General features: G+C 38.8%; 2 protein-coding genes across 2 annotated transcripts in view; one reads left to right on the top strand and one right to left on the bottom strand.

Moving 5' to 3' along the window:
• LOC110095422 (probable DNA primase large subunit) overlaps window positions 1-12797 on the bottom strand; it is a 39143-nt gene extending 26346 nt beyond the window's left edge. The window contains exon 1 of the mRNA XM_028699663.1: window positions 12732-12797. Within this exon, the coding sequence (XP_028555496.1) occupies window positions 12732-12797 (66 nt within the window). The remainder of the gene's footprint in view (window positions 1-12731) is intronic.
• Window positions 12798-17635: 4838 nt separating this feature from the next.
• Window positions 17636-18520, top strand: LOC110095421 (uncharacterized mitochondrial protein AtMg00810-like). Its single transcript, XM_020820959.1, has one exon. The coding sequence runs from the start codon at window positions 17636-17638 to the stop codon at window positions 18518-18520; it is 885 nt and encodes a 294-aa protein (XP_020676618.1).
• The last annotated feature ends 990 nt before the right edge of the window (window positions 18521-19510 follow it).

The following is a 19510-nucleotide window of genomic DNA, read 5'->3' as shown; positions in this document are numbered from 1 at the left end:
CTCAACCGGAGGGATTAATTTCAGGCATTTTAAAATGCCTCCTAAAAGTCCACTCAAAATCCAAAACTCCAGAAAATCCCAAAACCCAAATATTTAAAATTGAAATAAATCTATCAATTGCTTAAAGCAAAATTCATCCACCCTCCGCAACAGTTTGTCGGGGTGGACAAATCAAAATCAAAGCAACTCATGGCTGCCGACAAGGATCCTTCTGTCAGGTTGGGTCGACTACCTCCTCTGACTAAGTAGACCAGGGACCACGATGGCCCGGGACGACGGAACCATGGGATCTTGATCGGGTCCATCATCCATTCCCCCACCATCCGCTTTAAGTAAAAGATGATGAAATTTCTATTTTAAATATCAAATCTTCAAACTTCCAATCTTCAATACCCAAACCCATGCTGCTACTATATGCCAGATAACACGTATTCTATACGTATCTGATCGATGACTAGTAATCGAAAGTTCTCTCTCGTGATCGGGAGGGGTAATTAACTATAAGGGCTTGCGCCTATAGGAAACCAGAACTCATCATAAAGTCCTCGCAAAATGAGGGCGAAATCTCTGGAGAGTGTATTATCTACAAACCCATATGCCTTCCAAAATTTACCCCGAAACTTAATTCCGTTAAAACTCCCCTCGCCAAAGAAAAAAGCACAAACAGCACGGCGGGAAGGCTGGGGACAAATTTTCGGAGCCCACAAATCATTAGGTTAACCAGAATCTGTAGACAAGACTAGGTAAATTCTTGATAAAGTTAGACAGCATAATTGGCCAAACTTATGGTAAACAAAAAGCATGTATACTGAAGCAAAGCTATATAAAATGTAAGAAATACTGAAAATTTCTGCATAATAATTCAAAAAATATATATTGAAAAAAAGAAGTAGCAGAAAGCCACAAATGGTAAGAGAAAATGCAGTGTAGAGAGCAGTACGAACAAGGAGGAGAAGAGACAACTAAGAATGTGGGAGGAATAAAGATGGCAAAAGAAGAGGACAGATTAAAGAGTAGAGGTGAGTGAAGAAGGCACAAAAATGATAGAGAGAAATTAATCACAATAACATAAGAAAAGGTATTACGGCTAAGAGGTGAAGCAAAATAAATATAGAAAACAAAAAGGCAGAAACTATCCTGGAAACTATTAAACCGGTCCATTGGATCGGTCTAGCCGGTCCATACGGGACCGGCCCAGGCGAACGCCGATCGCAGCGCAAGCGCCAACAGAGCAGTTTTGGAAGGGTTTTTTAAGGAAGTTTAGGAGGGAATTTGAATGTAGTGACTGTTTAGGGATTTCCTTTTGATTTGTATGCATTAAATAGTTTATTTTCCTGGGTTTAGGGCATCTTGGATTTGGTTGAAATTTGAGATCTCTTAGGGTTAGGTTTCCTTTGGGCTCTAGTGGCGTCTAGAGATTGGAAGAGAACGTTCCTCCTCTCGAATAGCGGATCAATTGTACCTTACCCTTTCCTTTCCGTATTACTGGATTTCATGCAATAGAATTACTGTTTTGTTATTTTCCATTGGAGTTTGGAAGCGTTTTCTCGTTGTTTTTGCTCTCTTGATAGGAATTACTTGAAATATTCAAGTGTTTTCTATCAAATTGGTATCAGAGCAAAGTTTAGGACCTTTTGGGGGCTATTTCTGTGAATTTCAGCAGCTGTTTTTGGGCCGGGGGAAGAGGAGTTTACTATTTTTCGGAATTTAAATTTAGATTTTTAGTCCAACAAAAATCCTGGTATCGATGACAGCCAAGAAAATGGATGCATTGGAGGAATGCCTCAAAGGGGAGATCAGACAAATGAAATTTGAAATTTCATATTTACAAACTCAAGTTTTAGATTTAAAGAAAGAAATTTTAGTCATCCATGATAAGATCGATTCAATTTTTTTCATCCTGGGAGATGTTGAAGAAAGTGTTCGAGAGCCCAAACAAAAAAAATCTCGTCGGAAGTGAGGGAAGTCACCGATAGCCAGGAAAGTGGAGAAAACTCTAAGCCGAAGTCATAAGGAAGAACATGAGATAGAGACTCGAAAGAGAGAAGAGATAATACCTTCCCTAAAGCCTAGTCCTAGGGAAAGGGTATGGAGAGAGGCGTGGCGAGGTAGGGCAAGAACAAAGGGGTGCTGAATTTGGAAGGAAAGATGCGGATTTTGATAGGAAAAGAAGAAATTATGATCGAAGAGGGGGCTGAATTTGAAAGGAGAGGAGTATATTAAGATCTAAGGGGTGCTGAATTTGAAAGGAGAATGTATGAATTTGATGAAAAGCTGGGGTATGAATGTAAAAGGGATAATTGGGATACTTGTGGGAACCACCCTTTTGGGGAATGGGAAATTATGGAGGGAACAGAGGGAATAGAGGCGATCCGAGGGTGAGAAAATTGTAAATGTCAATCTTTGAGAAGAATGTGCACGGGTGGATCTACAAGGTTGAAAGATATTTTGCTGTCAATAGGTTGACGGGGGAGGAGAGACTGACGGCAGTAGGCCTATGTTTGAAAGAGAAAGCTTTGGCTTGGTACCAATGGAGGGACATGCGACGAACCATAAGGAGTTGGAGGGAGTTCAAGGAATGTTTGATAAAATGTTTCCAAACCGGCAGGGGAGGAGACTTCTACGATTATTTCTTCGCCTTGACGCGGGATGATTTAGTGACAGAGTACTGGGAGATTTTTGATTACCTTGCTAGCCGATTGGACTGCCTTTCTGAGGCAATGCTAGAGGGAAATTCATGAAAGGATTGACACCAGAGATCCTGGCAGCAGTTAGAGTAATGAGGCCTCGTGACTTGGGAGAGTCTATGAAGCTAGCTCAATTGGTAGAAGATCAGAAGCACCTGTAGAGAGAGATAGGAGGCAACAGCTCAGGAGGCCCATACAGGATGATCACCACCTTATTGAAATCTAAGGAGCCAGTACCGAATACTCTTTGGAGGACTTCAAAGAAAAAGACTACAGGAGGAAGACCTGGGGATAACTTCAAGAAGCTCACAGAGATAGAATTACAGAAGAAGAGAGAAAAGGGGCTCTGTTTCAGATGTGATGAGAGATATACGCCGCAGCACAGATATAAGGACCGAACTCTTCAGGTTCTTGTCGTTTATGATGAAGAAGGAATGGAGGAGGGTGTCGTCTTTCCACCTTGCGGATAAGGTGGATAATTGGGAGGGGAGTATTGTTGGACCGGTCCAGCCGGTCCATACGGGACCGGCCCAGGCGGAAACATAAGCCTCTCCTATAAGCCGATCGCACCGCAAGCGCCAACAGAGCAGGTTTAGAAGGGTTTTTAAAGGGAGTTTAGGAGGGAATTTGAATGTACACTACGGGAAAACACGCGATTACCGTCGAATTTTCCGGCGGAATGTTCCTAAATCTTGCGACGGAAAACTTACGACGCATTTGCCGACGATTAATACGACGGAAATCTTCCGATGTCCCATTCGCCGGCAAATGCGTCGGTAAAACGAGCTCTGAACCGATTCTGTCGCACGTTGCGGCGGAAACATACCGGCGAACATTACCGACGGAACTTCCGTCGGCTTATTTAAACTCAACGACTTATTTCTGTCGCACGTTACGGCGGATCTTATTTCCGGCGTTTACTCCGCCGGAACGTCTGCCGGTGAAAGCCCTATTTTTCGACATCGAGCCCCTCTGGCCGCTCATTCGTTTCCTTCCCTTCTCTCACCTCGCGTGTTTCGCCCGTCGCCATCCGTCGCTCGCTGTGGACTGACGTCGCCGACGGTCACCGGACTTCGCCGAGCATCCTTTCCTCTCTTTCCTGCTCGCGCGCCGCTGAGGGTCGCTCTTCGCCGACGGAACGGAAGGTATTTTGTTTCTTTATTTTTTCCTATTTCGGTTGGGTTACATCAAGGATTAGTCTTAAGTCCATATCTTTTTGCTTTAGTCATGGATGTTCTCACTAGACATTTGCTAGATAATGTACCTTGGTGCATGCTTTTTGTTGATGATATTCTTCTTGTTGATAAAACTAGAGAGGGAGTTGAAGGAAAACTTGAACTATGGAAGTCAACCTTAGAGTCTAAAGGTTTCTATTTGAGTAGATCTAAATTCGAATATATTGAGTGTAATTTTAATAATAATAGATATAGTGGAGGGATTGTGACTTTGAGCGATCAAGTCATTAAAAAGAGTATATGTTTTAGATATCTCGAATCTATTGTTCAAAATGATGGTGAAATAGATGTGGATATTATCTAAAACGGATTATATGAAGTGCAATTGTGATTTTGCAATTGTGACTTTTGGTGATCAAATCATTAATAAGAGTACACATTTTAGATATTTTTGATCTATTTTTCAGAGTGATGATGAAATAGATGGGGATATTATTAGTAGAATTCAAGTTGGATGGTTGAAGTGGAGGAATGCATCGGGCTTATTGTGTTATAGAAAATTCCCCCTCAAACTTAAGGGAAATTTCTATAAGATGGTGGTGAGACTTGCAATGCTTTATGGTGCCGAATGTTGGCCACTAAAAAAGAAGCATATATAATACTAAGTTAAATGTGGCAGAGATGAGGATGCTTAGGTGGATGAGTGGCTTGACCCTTAGAGATAGGATGCGAAATGAGCATATACGTGAAAAGGTTGGAGTAGCTCCAGTGGAAGATAAGATTAGAGAAAGTCGCCTTAGATGGTTTGGTCATATAAACATCTATTAATGTCTTATTAGATCTATATATATAAATCCATTACTTTTTTTCTCTTATATATAGGTTATGGATATTAGAAAATCAAAAAAGTTGGATGTAATAAACGATGTATCTCAGGCTCGGAAGACATAACAGATGAATTCATCAATGGGGTGAACTTTTTCATTCAGCAAGCGAAACAGCTGCCTAGCTTTATATCAGAAGGAAAGTTTCGATGTCCATGTTCTAAACACAAAAATCTAGTGCACCTAGAACCAGATGATGTAACTGCTTGATCTGTATCGCAGAGGATTCATGCTACGGTATGGTATTGGACTTCTCATGGTGGAGTATGAGCCACATTGGATTATCAATGCGGTCTTTTCACAAGTAGTAAATGCGCTGAGGCTGAAAACATCCGACCAAATCTTGAGGAATTAGTTCATGATGCAACTGGAATACAAACTGAACAAAATACAGAAGAGTTACCGAATACGGAGGCACAAAATTTTTATGACTTATTGCAGGGCTGCCAGCAGACCAATTGGAAAGGGTGCACGACTCACTCAGAATTATTTGTGTCTTGCTGAAAATGTTAAGCATCAAGGCTGAATATAATGTTGCTCGTGATTTTTAATCAATTCATTGGCCAGCTTAAGGAAATCAATCCGACAGATAATTTAATTCCTACATATCTATATCAGACAAAGAAGTTAGTTTCCAAACTTGGTTTGACATACACAAAGATAGATTGTTGTGTGAATAGATGCATGTTATACTTTAAAGAAGATATCGCGAAATTGTATGCCGTATTGCAATGCACTAAGATTTAAACCAAAATCTAGAATAGAAGGAAGCAGAAGGATGTGCCTGTTAGTAGGATGTTTCTACTTTCCAATAATTCCGAGACTACAACGCGCTATATGCATCATGAGATCTGCTGCACATATGAGATTGCATAATGATCACTTCCACAAGAAGGGTTATCACACATCCATCAGAAGCAGAGGCTTGGAAGCACTTTGATCGTACACATCCACATTCGCGGCAGAACAAGAAATTGTCAAATTAGGTTTATGCGCAGATGATTTTACTCCATTTAGTCAGTCGGCTACACCGTACTCATGTTGGCCTGTTGATACTCACTCTTTACAATCTTCCTCCAGAGTTATGTATGACTATTCCTTATATGGTTTTCTGTCACTTATAATTTCAGGGCCACATAATCAAATTAAAGATTGACGTATCTTACAACTTTGAATTGATGATTTAAGTTATTAGGGAAGAGGGAGCAAGTACATAGAATCTCCACGAAACAAAATTTTACACTAAGAGCCAACATACTTTGGACAATTGGTGACTTTCCTGCATATGGTATGCTCTCAGGTTGGAACACTTCAGGCAAGTTAGCTTGTCCGTATTGTATGGAAAATACAAAATCATTCACTTTAAAGTATGGTGGTGAAGAACACTTGGTTCGATTGCCATCGAATGTTTTTGCCTCAAACTCATCTTTCAGGCGAAATAAAGAAGCGTTTACTAAAATAAAATGATGATGTTTCAGCATCCTCCAAGGTTCAGTAGTGAAAAAATTTTTGAAAGAGTGGAGTTCTTGCCCATCATAATGGAATCTCCACATATAAGATGAAAGATTCAATGCAGAATATGGATATTATAAGCTAATTATTGAAGTAAACCGGTGGCCTGACCGCATCACGCTGCTCACATGCTACAGCCAGCGTTGCAATATGCCTCACGAGATTCCTGCCGTGATGAGAAGCATCCCTTAGTGCCGCACTGAGTCCGGGGATTCTTACGTGCAAGTGCAAGCTACCCAGCACATCGGAAACCGTAGTCGATCATGTTGTGCACATCCGATTGATCATACCAGCACTCTACCATCTACATGCTTTATAGACATAAAATCCTCGCGGACCTCTTGTCATAAGCACACGTCTATACCGCACCTTGGCACCAGTTCAATAATTTCTACCACATCGTCTGCTAGCACGAATTCTATTACACATGTCACCATGGTCCCAATGGCTCTGCGGCCGCATCACCTATCTCAGCACGTATCTCTCGACATGGCACCACGACACTGTCGATCCCACGTCAGCACCAACCTACTATGCTACACCATGCTCTCCACCAGCGCTCATACTCCTGTTTCTGCGGTCTATCACTACATTGCGAGTACACGGGCGCCTGTCTACGCTCGCGAATCCATCTTATACCACCACTCTATCCCACTGCATCGTCTAGGGAATGTCACCCCAATCCACCCACAACGCCTATCGACGCACCCTAAGTCCTACGCAGTCAACCATAATTGGACCAAGAAAAGTATTTTTTGGTCTTTGCCATATTGGAGAACCAAACTTGATTAGACATAACTTGGATGTTATGCAATATAGAGAAAATGTTTTTGATAATATTTTCTATACATTTATGGAAATCAAAGAGAAATCGAAAGATAATATAAAAGCAAGGATGGACTTAAAGGAGATTATGTAGAAGGAAAGCTTTGGAATTGAAGGATGGTGGAGCGGGAAAATTTCTCAAACCCAAAGCTCCATTCACATTAACTTATAGAGCAAAAAAACGAGCAATTGTGAATGGGTGAAGATCTACGAGTACCTGATGGATATTCTTCCAATCTAAGCAGGTGTCTTGACATAAGATCATGGAAGATTATTCGGATGAAAAGTCAATGATTGTCACAATCTTCATGCAATGATCTACTATCCACTGCTTTTAGATTATCTTCCAGATCAGATTTTTAAAGCCCCTGATCGAGCTAATTGTCTTCTTCAAAGATTTATGCTCTTCTAAATTAAATGTGGAGAATTTGATTTACTTATGGAGAAGCAAAATTCCATTCATTTTGTGTCAACTTGAGAAAATATTTCCTCCAGGATTTTTTGACTCTATGGAGCATCTACCTGTTCAATTTATCATATGAGGCTTATGTTGGTGGGACCTGTTCAGTATAGGTGGATGTATCCTTCTTTGAGAGATATTTAAATAACTAGAAGACGCTTAAGAACAAATCACGACCCGAAGGCTCTATCTGTGAAGCTATTTAATATATGAGACAACTCAGTTTATGCTCGTATATATTTTGAAACAATTATCTCAATCAGGTGAAAGTTCAGCATCTCAAAATGTTGGTAAATCCTCTAAGATATCTGTATTCAATGGAATGGGGAACGCTTTAGGCGCTAGCACTGTGCGCTATTTGACCGAATGGAGATGGCATGTTTCACATTGTACATCTTGCTTAACTGTATGAAGTGGAGCCATATCTCGATTAGTATGAGTTAAGTTGTTTTATATTTTCGGTGTCCTTTTAGACTGTGTTCTAAACTCAAGATATGGAATTTGTAGGAGGTTCATTGATGGATCTTAGTACATCAGAAGAAGGAGAAGTCCAGAAGATAATGGAAAAAGAATTCACGACTTGGTTTAAAAATACGGTATATTTTAGATAATTATTCTTACTTAATGAGTTAATTATTTCTGCAATTAATATTTAGTAACAATAACATCTTGTTACATTTAAAGGTACACACTGAAGACAGTTCGCAGTATTCAAGTTATCTGAGTTAGCTTGGGACCAAATAGATTAGTAAAATGTTTATCAAATATTTGAGATCCTAAGGTTATAAATTCCAAACAAAAATTTGTGTGAAGGTAGGAGACAGAAAATTTAGGGCGTTATGTGTAAGAGGAACACCCATACAGGAGATGATTCTGAATACTACGGGGTATTACAAGAAATATTAGAGGTTGAATATCCCGGTCAGAGCAAATACTGTGTATCTCTTCAATTGTGGAATGGTTTGATCCATTACCAAATAGAGGCACGAAAGTCATCCAATTTACGGTATAACAGAAGTAAAGCGGAGCTAGAAAGATATGCAAAGTTTAATCCTTTCATCATGCTAGTCAGGCAAGTTCAAGTCTATTATGCTAACTATCCAAGCGGAGTACGAGGGCAAACAAGATATGGCTGATAGTTATGAAGACAAAAACCAAGAGAGTAATTGAGAAAACCACCTCAATAGCCATCAGCACATCAAGAAGAGTTTATGTCAATTTAAAAAATCTCCCAATCAATGTAGATGACCAAATCAGAATTAATAAGAGCGAAGTTGCAGTTAGAGGAGGCGTAGTCTAACCATAGAGAAAAGTAATGATGGAATCTGATAGCAATGGAGTGTATATCTTATGCAAGTGAATCAACAAATGATGAGGTTAACAACATAAGGTAACTTAAATTTTTTTTACCTACTGCACTGCATTTTATTTTACTTCACTGCATTTTACTTCACTGCATTTTTTTTAGCTACTGCACTGCAATATTTACTTCACTGCATTTTACTTCACTGTATTTTTTTTAGCTACTGCACTGCATCATTTTTTTTTAATTTTGTTATTCTCATATTTCTAATATATTTTTTTATGTATATTGCAGATGCTTCAGTGAGGAGCCTAGAGAGGATTGATAAAAAATATATTTAACAGGCGCACTAAGAAGAGTACTAGTGGACCACCTAGGCCACTACGTACTGAGGGGACCACCTCGCTAGCAGCTGCTACACAGCCTTTACCCACTCATGAGAGTTTAGCCCGCAGTTTTACTCACCAGACCCCCGATTTTCTTCACCAGATCTCAGTCAGAGTACTCCTTTCTACCCATACTACACACCCCCACCGTATGCTGGTGCCCCTCCTACTTATCAATTTTCACCATATTGCTCCACCATACTATCCCCAACAACCCATCAGTCTGCTACAGCTGACCTTCGACAGCAGCTGGGACTTCGACAGCAGCTGCGAGCAGAGCAGGAGACAGATGTAGAATGTTGATAGCACCTGAGGGTGACACGTACGTACAGTCTCTTTTATTTAAACTAACGAATTTTTTTTATTTTATATTTTATATTGTTTTACATAACTTTATTTTGTAGGTTCTACCCATCAAAAACAACCGACACATAAAATACGGGGACATCATACGGAGCAGGTTTACGTTCCTTATGTTTCTTGGAAGAAAGTCACCGAAGGAGTCCGGAAGATGTGTTGTAGAGAGTTTGAGGTACTTTTGGGTTTAGTTTCTTATGAGTTAATAATGAATTTATTCTTTTACTTAAGCTAATAATCTTAATTTATATGTCATTATGTATTTGATTGCTAGAGAAGAGTTTTTGTTGGCTGCCCCAGACAAAATCGTCCCTAGATTAGATAAAGAATTTGAGAAGCGGATGAGGCTACTCGGAATACGCGACATACATCACAGTCTCACACAATATTCAGAAAGTCGGGAAGCGACATTGTGGAGGAGAGGTTATATGGGCTGAGTTGAATGCAGCTTTGGGGCAGCGAAGAGTACAGTAGGAGGAGGATTCAAAATCGAACAGAACAGAGCTTCTGATGTTGGTGTGTTGGGTAGTTCACCTCATACATGCGGCTCTGTTCCACATAGTGATCCAGGCGTCGTTTGGCTAATTGAATTTTAAATATTTTTTAAAATTTTTCTTTAATCTTATTAATAAAATTCCTTCTTAATTTCCTAACAGAAAGCGGATCTGGTAGAGAAAACTCCTGTTGAATTGCATAGTTGCAGCTCTAAGGACAGCAGGACAAACCGTGGATTGATGAAGAGATCAAGAAAAGCCCGATGTAAGTATATTTATTATATAGTTTAAATTTTTTAAGTTTAGTTTACTAAGAATAACTATTATATTATATATACATTCACAGGAGGATTATACACGCTGTGTGAAGACTCATGCCGATCAGGTGAGGCTTCTCGCTGGCTCTGTGGAGTATTCTGAGTATCGCATCTGTCGCAGCCTCAGAGAATGCGAGCATGGTAAGTATATGACTTAGGTGCGCAAAGCTCACGGCATACGAGGGGGATGACCTCCCAACTGCATCCAGCTGTCGATCCGTTTCTCATGACTTCCTACAAGCTCAACAAATAAGTGCCTTCAAGCTGAGCTAGAATAAGTAAGGAACATGCACAAGCTAATTTGGCAAGCTCAGCTGGCAGGCACAGGTTCAAGCTCGCTGCAAGCACAATCAACAAGTACGGACAACACAATCAGTTGTTGGATTGAAAGGCAAGATGAGGGATCAGCTAAATGAAAAAGACGTAGCTCCACCTGAGGAGGATCCACGGATTCAGAGTGAGTTAATTTAGGTTTACATGAACTTATTTATTTCTGTGAACATGTGTTATTGACAGTTCTTTCTAATCTGATGTTTTTTTGTTGATTGTTACTATTGAACAGTTTCTTTTAATGTTATAAACTGTTGTGAATTTGTTATAAAATGTTAATCTGTTGAAATGTTACTATTGAAATGTTGTGGAATTGTTATTTGTATTCGTTTGCAGGTGTGGAAATTTGATTGTTGGCTGGGAAGGAATTTTTTTTTGTCAATGCTACAGGTTTCTGGCGGATTGTACGCCGGAAATCCGCCGGAAAGAACGATACAACGAATTGTATCGGACGTATCGACGTCTTCCTTCCGTCGGCAACTACCGGCGCATGTTCCGGCGCCATTTTCGCCGCTTCTTTCCGGCGCCAATTTTGCGCCGCAAACAAAGCCTTGGGTTGTCTACGGCGACCTTGCGGCGTTTTGTCCGCCGGTACTTACCGACGGACAATCCGACAGAAACTTACCGGCGCATATGTCGCCGGAATTTATCGGTTGTGAGTCATCAGCACCAATCCGATGTTTTACGCCGGTAAGGCGTCGGTAAGTGCGCCGGAAAGTTTTCCGGCGCATTATATTCGTCGGAAAAAATTTATCGACGCGACCGAAACCGGCGTATGCATTTCCGCCGAAACGTGCGCCGGAAACTTATGGTTCCGTCGGATTATCTATGTGTTCCGGCGGATTTAGTCCACCGGTAATAACGGGTTTTCCTGTAGTGGTAGTGACTGTTTAGGAATTTCCTTTTGATTTGTATGCATTAATTAGTTTGTTTTCGTAGGCTTAGGGCATCTTGAATTTGGTTGAAATTTGAGATCTCTTAGGGTTATGTTTCCTTTAGGCTCTAGCGGCATCTAGAAATTCAGAGAGAACAATCCTCCTCTTGAATAGAGGATTAATTGTACATTGCTCTTTCCTTTCCGTATTATTGGATTTCATGCAATAAAATTACTGTTTTGTTATTTTCCATTCAAGTTTAGAAGCATTTTCTCGTTGTTTTTGCTCTCTTGATAGGAATTACTCGAAATCTTCAAGTGTTTCCTGTCAGAAACAATAGTGCCTAATCGCTATTATGGTATCATTTCCACCTTAATTCATGGATAAATCAAATATTATCATAGCCACCAATCGAGTTGCAAAACAAACTTCAATAGTTAAAAAAAGGGAAAAGATAAATCAACCACACTGTCAACCTTTGAATGCAATCTCCCATATATTCAAACAAAATAAAATATAAAAACTGCATTATAAGCTTTAAGAAAGCAGCACTGATCTGTCCAAGTGGCTAGTGAGAACTATATCAATTTAAATAGCCACACAGCACAGGGTGAGTTATAAGGTGCCTATAAACTTAAAAATCAAGAACAACAAAGGAGTAGCAAGGAGAACGTGGATGTATATTTACGTCCACTAACCAAGAAGCATGAAGACATCAATCACATGGGACTAAAGGTCAAACTTCAAATAAAATATTATTGATGATACAATATGCATAACAGTACAGGTCCATATGTAGAAAGAAGAAATGAATCAACCAACAAGATAACAAATATTAAAATTAAGCTAATGACATTCTTGGAACCAGAAAACAAAATTTGACATATCTACATCTACTGAAAAATATCATAACCATTAGCCTAATCCCAATTACTTTGGGTCAAATTTGTGAAAATACGCATAATTAAACCACCATTAACCAATGAATGAAAGGTGATGAGATGCTTGTAACTATTCAAAGGCTTGATTAAGTCCCTTTTCAGCTAATAATGGCATTTGCAGTAATAATCACAAACAAGTCAACCAAGAAATGCTGAAAGCTAAAAACATTTCGAAGCAACAGAACCTTTTGTGAGAACTCAGCTCTCCAAAACGCAAGAGCATTCTCTAAATTCAACCCCACACCCTGCATGAAAGAAAAAAAAAATCATTATTAAAATTTGAGAAAGATCGTGTCATCAAAATTAAGTAATCTTCATCAAATATTCAACTAAATTTATCAATGAGTTTCTCAAAAAAATAGATCAATTCTAAAACTCAACCACTATAATTGATGGTACAGAATGCAACACGTTTACAGGCTAAAAGAGAAAGTAATTTGAAGAGAAGCACTACAATTAAAAATAAAAAATTATGATTTAACTTTAACAATGCCATTGCTGAAAACAAAATAAATCATTTAAAGGAATGATAAACACAGAAAATACCAAATGTGACATATTAATAAATATGAAATAACACCCTTGAATTTGTTAGTTCATATTATTTGCCTCTAAGCCCAATTAAAACCATAAAACGTTTGACCTCGATCCATTGCTGATATCAATAGAAGGTTCATTCATTGCACACATGAAAGAAAACAAATTACTTACTGAAAAAAAATAAGAAACAAATAATACCCAAAGGAGAGAAGCATAAATATGGGGGGAGGATGTTCTGTAACTAGCTTCTGCCAGTCCATGGTATCTTATCTGAAATTAGGTTCACGGGTTAGTGAAAAACATCAAACTGGGTCCTCTTTCCTGTTGTTTTCTTCTTCCTCAAATACCAACACCAGCGAGTTCATTGCAGCAGAGACGACATTCAAAGCGGGTTGGACAAGTACTCTTCCTCCATTTTAGCCACTTTTACCTCTTCAAGGTATAAGCAATATGGTCGGAACCATCACACACTAGCTTTGGTGGGGTAAATTCACTTAAAGCGCTAAATCAGATATTGGAATACTCTAATTTTAACGCTTACAAGAATAAATCAATTTATCCAGACTTAAAGGGATATTATTCATATTATTAGGAAAAAAAACATAAATTCAGCAACATATTTGTAACACCTCATAGTACCCTTTAACAGTACCATAGAGTGAACATAATATAATATTTTTCCTTCTCAAAACATTTATTACAATTTCTCACATTGAAAATTCATATAAGACAATCAACCATATTTCAATTAATACATCAACGAAAGCAACTAATAAATTAAAACTTCAATAAACATATTTACAGAGCCACTAAGAAAATCCAAATAAAATTCATTTCTGAAATATTTTCATACCTCACAAGTAGACTTTCTAACAAAGATAACCTTAAAAAAATAATAATAATAACTTGCAAAATTAATCTGAAATAATTTTCTCTTTTCCCTTTCCTGTAATAACAACTCGTAAGAAAATACTGGTAAGCTATGAGGCTCAATAAATTATGCAAATTAATTAACATTTAAAAGACAATAATAGGAACTGATAAGATAACAGCTATTGATAAGCCGGCTCACAGCTCCACTTCTCTGAACCGCTAACAATCATTAAAATTACTGGATTATGTGTTAATCGTGGGATTACTGCCACTTCATCCTAACCGTTCCTTTCTAACAAACCTTTTCTTTATATAATGCTGCACTGTAGCATTTGTCTCTCACGGATGAAATGAAGGATCGAAAGCTTTTCTTGCATTTCGTGTTTTACATTTCTCTGCTTTTCCTAATCCTTGTTTTGTAGGATTTCTACATGGTATCAAAGCCTTCGGAATAGTTCTTTTCTGCAATGGCGAATTCATCTTCCTCCTCTTCTTCAGCAACTCTTCACACTGTCGCCGTCGACAGTGATCCTACCATTCCGCCCAAGCTGAAGTTCTTCATGTCCACTATCAAGACCTTAGTTAATACTCAGCTCTCCACAGAAAACTATCCAGTTTGGAAGGCTCAAGTCTACTAATTGTTCTTGGCTAATGGTTTTGAAGACTTTCTTACTGGCGCAGCTTCAAAACGTTCCAAACAAGTAAAAAATCTAGATGGCAGATTATCTCCCAATCCTCTCTTTTACACTTGGTTTTTAATTGATCAAAACCTTGCTGCTGCCATCTATTCTACAATCGGATCATCCCTTCTTCCGTATGTGCTTAACCTAGATAGCTGTCATGAGATCTGGGTTACCATTGAGCGCCGACTTCAATCGTCCAACAGATCTCATTTATTACAGTTGAAAAACGAGTTGCATCATATTCAAATGAATGATCAATCTATGGTCCAATACTTGTCTGTTATCAAACAAAAAATTGATGCTATTACCGCAATCGGTTCTTCTGTACCCACTGAAGATATAATACTATACACGCTCAATGGTCTACCACCGACCTATCAAGGCTTCAAAACGGCTCTTCGTACTCAGTTACAACCGATAAATCTTGATGATTTTTATTCGCTCCTATGTAGTGAGGAGCTTAATATCGCCGCTGAGACAGCCCGGGCCACATATACGTCACCCTCCTCAGATCAGACGTATGCCTTAGCCACCACAAGAGGGCGGTTTCGTGGTCGTGGATCCTATCAATCTTCAAACCGTGGTCGCTCTGTTGCATCTGGACGTGGTCGTGGTCGTACTGACTCCGGCTCTGGACAATTTGCTAATAACTCTAATCGTGGTGGTTGACCACCCCGCTCCTCTATTGAATGTCAGATTTGCGCAAAATCTGGTCACTCAGCTGTGAATTGTTGGACAACCTATCAGTCCTCACCTCAAGCTTATATGGCAACCGACAATCAAGTTTCTGCAGATTGGTTCCTTGATTCTTGAGCTAGTAATCATCTCATGTCGGATGTTTCTCAACTGCAGCAACCTCAACATTACTCTGGTAGTTCTAATGTCCAAGTTAGAAATGGTCAGCTCTTACCTATCTCTGATACCGATCAAGGCCTTCTCCCCACACCCTCTCGTGAGCTCTATTTATCTAAAATTTTTCATGTCCCACACCTATCTAATTTCTATTCATAAACTAACCAAAGATAATTCTTGCCTTGTATGTTTTGAATCCAAAGGCTATGTTATAAAGGATTCCCGGACCAACCGGACCCTCCTCAGAGGTCCGAGTCAACAAGGACTCTACCCTATTAGCTCACCCGACAGATCTCACATTCCAGCTCTCACGGCCAATTACATATCTTCCTCTCTCTGGCATCAACGTTTGGGACACCCTTCCGTGGCTACTCGGTTATTTCTTTCTAAAGAAATAGATATCAGAAAACTTTCTCCTAGTATGTCTCATTGTTCAGCTTGTTCTCGTGCTAAATGTACTCGTCTTCCTTTTTCTTTATCTTCTATTAGGACTAAATTTTTAGAATTAATACACACGGATGTATGGGATCCTTCCTCAATTTTGTCAATTCAACCATACACACGGATGTATGGATGACTTTACTCGTTATACTTGGATTTATCCTTTGTTTAATAAATCCGATACGTTTTCTAAGTTTCTGCATTTTAAATCTTTAGTTGAGAGGAAATTTCAGAAACCAATTAAAATTCTTCGATCAGACCGAGGGGGCAAATATACGAGTAATACCTTCAAATCCACATTGATCCAGTGTGGCATCATACACCAAACCACATGTCCCTATACTCCTCAACAGAATGGTGTCTCTGAGCGCAAACATCGTCATTTACTTGAAACTGTTCGTGCTCTTCTATTTCATGCTAATGTTCCTACAAAGTGGTGGTTTGATGCTCTTGAAACTGCAGCCTATCTTATACTCCCCAATACTTCAACATAAGTCTCCTTATGAACTTCTATATAATAAACCACCAATTTATACACATTTACGCACTTTTGGTTGTCTCTGCTACCCTTTGTTACCCACTATTTTCTCTCATAAATTAGCTCCTCGCACTATTTCTTGTGTGTTTCTCGGATATGCCTCTCATTCTAAAGGTTATAAATGTCTTCATATACCTACGGGTCGTATTTATTTATCTCGTCATGTCACATTTCATGAATCTGAATTTCCCTTTCATGCTATTATATCACCTCCCATTCCTACAACACCTCCAATTCATGTTCCACCATCTATGCTTGTCCCGATTTCAATCGTATCACCACCTACCAACTCGGTATCTTCAACTACTACGTTTGCTAACCCAAAAAATCTCTCTTCCACATCTCCAATTTCTTCTTCTATTCCTACAGCTGAGCCTATACCGCCCAATACTTCTTCAGCTCTACCATCCCTACAGCCTACTATACCTTCTCAACACCCTATGGTTACACGATTCAAATCTGGCAAACTCAAGCCTACCAAAATACTTGATCTTCAGCACTCTGTCACACCACCTACTCCCACCAATTACACTCAAGCTGCTCAATCTTCAACTTGGCATCAGGCTATGAGTATCGAGTTTGATGCTTTACAAAAACAAGGTACCTGGATTTTAGTACCTCCTTCACCAAATCAAAATGTATTGGGTTGTATGTGGATCTTTAAAACCAAATTCAACTCCGACGGGACAATTGCTCGCCATAAAGCTCGGTAGCTCAAGGTTTTAAACAAGAATTTGGTTTAGATTTTCATGATACATTCAGTCCAGTTGCCAAATTTCCAACAATTCGTATTCTTCTTACACTTGTCGTTGCCTATAATTGGACTGTCTTACAATTGGATATTTCAAATGCCTTTTTACATGGACATCTTGATGAAATCGTTTATATGTCACAACCCAAAGGGTTTGTAGATCCTAAAAAGAAAATCATGTCTGTTTGCTTAAGAAGGCTCTGTATGGACTCAAGCAAGCTCCTCGTCAATAGTTTGCTACTCTTTCATCATATTTACTGACATATGGCTTTATGAACAGCACGGCTGATCAATCTCTCCTTTTATATCATCACGGCGATGTTCGTATGTATATCCTTGTATATGTCGATGACATCTTACTCACGGGATCCAATCCTTCTTCCATTGCAAAGCTGTTGAATGATCTTTAATATGAAGAATCTCGGTCCGGTCTCATTCTTCCTTGGCTTGCAGGTTACACAACAACCCAATGGCCTACATCTAAATCAGTCAAAATATGTTGCAGATCTTCTCAACCGTGCTGGTATGTCTGAATCCCGTCCCGTGAACACTCCTTTACCCCTTAAAATTTGGGTTTCACCTGAAAACTCAGTTCCCTTTCCACATCCGGAACTCTACCGGAATTTGGTTGGTTCATTGTATTACTTAACCTTAAGCCGCCCAGATATCATGTTTGCTGTTAATCTTTTATGTCAGCACATGCATCATCCTCAGCTTTTTCACTTCCAACTGCTTAAGCGGCTTCTCAGATATATTAAAGGCACCATACATTATGGATTACCCATTCTACGGTCCACATTGCAACTTACTGCCTTTTCTGACTCAGATTGGGCTTCTGATTCAACTGATAGAAAATCCATTGCTGGTTATTGTGCCTTCTTAGGTGAAACCTTGATCTCATGGATTGTTAAGAAGCAAACAGCTATTGCTCATTCCTCGACAGAAGCTGAGTATCGGGCTATCGCCACTGCAGCTTGTGATATCATATGGCTGCAAAGTTTACTTACTGAATTTGGTATTAATTCATCTCCAACAAAGCTCTTTTGTGACAATGTGTCAGCTCTTGCTCTAGCAGTCAATCCTGTTTTACATGCTCGTACAAAGCAGATCGAAATAGATTATCACTTTATTCGTGACTACATCAAAAGGCAACAAATTACAGTTCATCATATTGCCTCTCAGGACCAACCAGCTAACCTCTTCACTAAGTCACGTTCTTCTCTTCGGTTTAGCAATCTTCGTTCCAAGCTAACTGTTCAGCCACCTATCGTTAGCTTGCGGGGGATGATAAGATAACAGCTATTGATAAGCCGGCTCACAGCTCCACTTCTCTGAACCGCTAACAATCATTAAAATTACTGGATTATGTGCTAACCGTGGGATTACTGCCACTTCATCCTAACCATTCCTTTCTAACAAACCTTTTCTTTATATACTGCTGCACTGTAGCATGTCTCTCACGGATGAAATGAAGGATCGAAAGCTTATCTTGCATTTCCTGTTTTACATTTCTCTGCTTTTCCTAATCCTTGTTTTGTAGGATTTCTACAGGAACAAATCAAAATATTGAAATCATCACTGAAACATTGTAAAATTATAATTAACATTATTCTTTACTTCATTTGGAGTTTACAATAAATATCAATTTTAATCTGTAAAAGATTTGGATACACTTTCATAACAATATTCAATGGAACTCAAGTAAACCTGGCATTATCACCGTTGAATTACATAGATGTCACTTTTGCCACTTTAGGGGTCACTTTTGCCCCACCTACTATGCAGATATCTTTTCTCCTGGGGTCCCTATTGTCCCACCTATAATACAGTTTTCATATTTGGATCTCTTTTGCCCACCTAATATTGCGGACAATATATCATAAAATAATCAATCTTTACTTAAATTTGATATTCCATATACTTTACGTATTCATAAGTTATACATGATTTGCAATATATAAAATGCTATAAGAATATGTACCTTCTGTATCTTACACTAATTACATACTAGAATACCTTGTCAATATAAACTTTAATGAATTCCTATCAATTTAATATCGACTATGAAAACATTCAACTCATCATTGTACATTTTAATTTTAACATTAATAATAAATGTAAGCAAGTGATCAATCATCCATGACAACATTGGAATATACTCATTATCATTATTGGAATATTCATAAAGCATTATAAATATATGCAGAATCAATAATTATGGCATTTGTGTACTAAACTTACACAACTTACTTCCTTAACTTACACAACTTACTTCCTTGAAGAGTG

This window comes from Dendrobium catenatum, unplaced genomic scaffold (genome assembly GCF_001605985.2).
Source record: "Dendrobium catenatum unplaced genomic scaffold, ASM160598v2 fragScaff_scaffold_1355, whole genome shotgun sequence".
In the NCBI taxonomy this organism is placed as follows: domain Eukaryota; kingdom Viridiplantae; phylum Streptophyta; class Magnoliopsida; order Asparagales; family Orchidaceae; genus Dendrobium; species Dendrobium catenatum.
This window is presented reverse-complemented; position numbering and strand designations above follow the sequence as displayed.

Excerpts from the sequence above, each read along its gene's own strand:
- LOC110095421 (XM_020820959.1), top strand. The coding sequence starts at position 17,636 with ATGAAGAATCTCGGTCCGGTCTCATTCTTCCTTGGCTTGCAGGTTACA.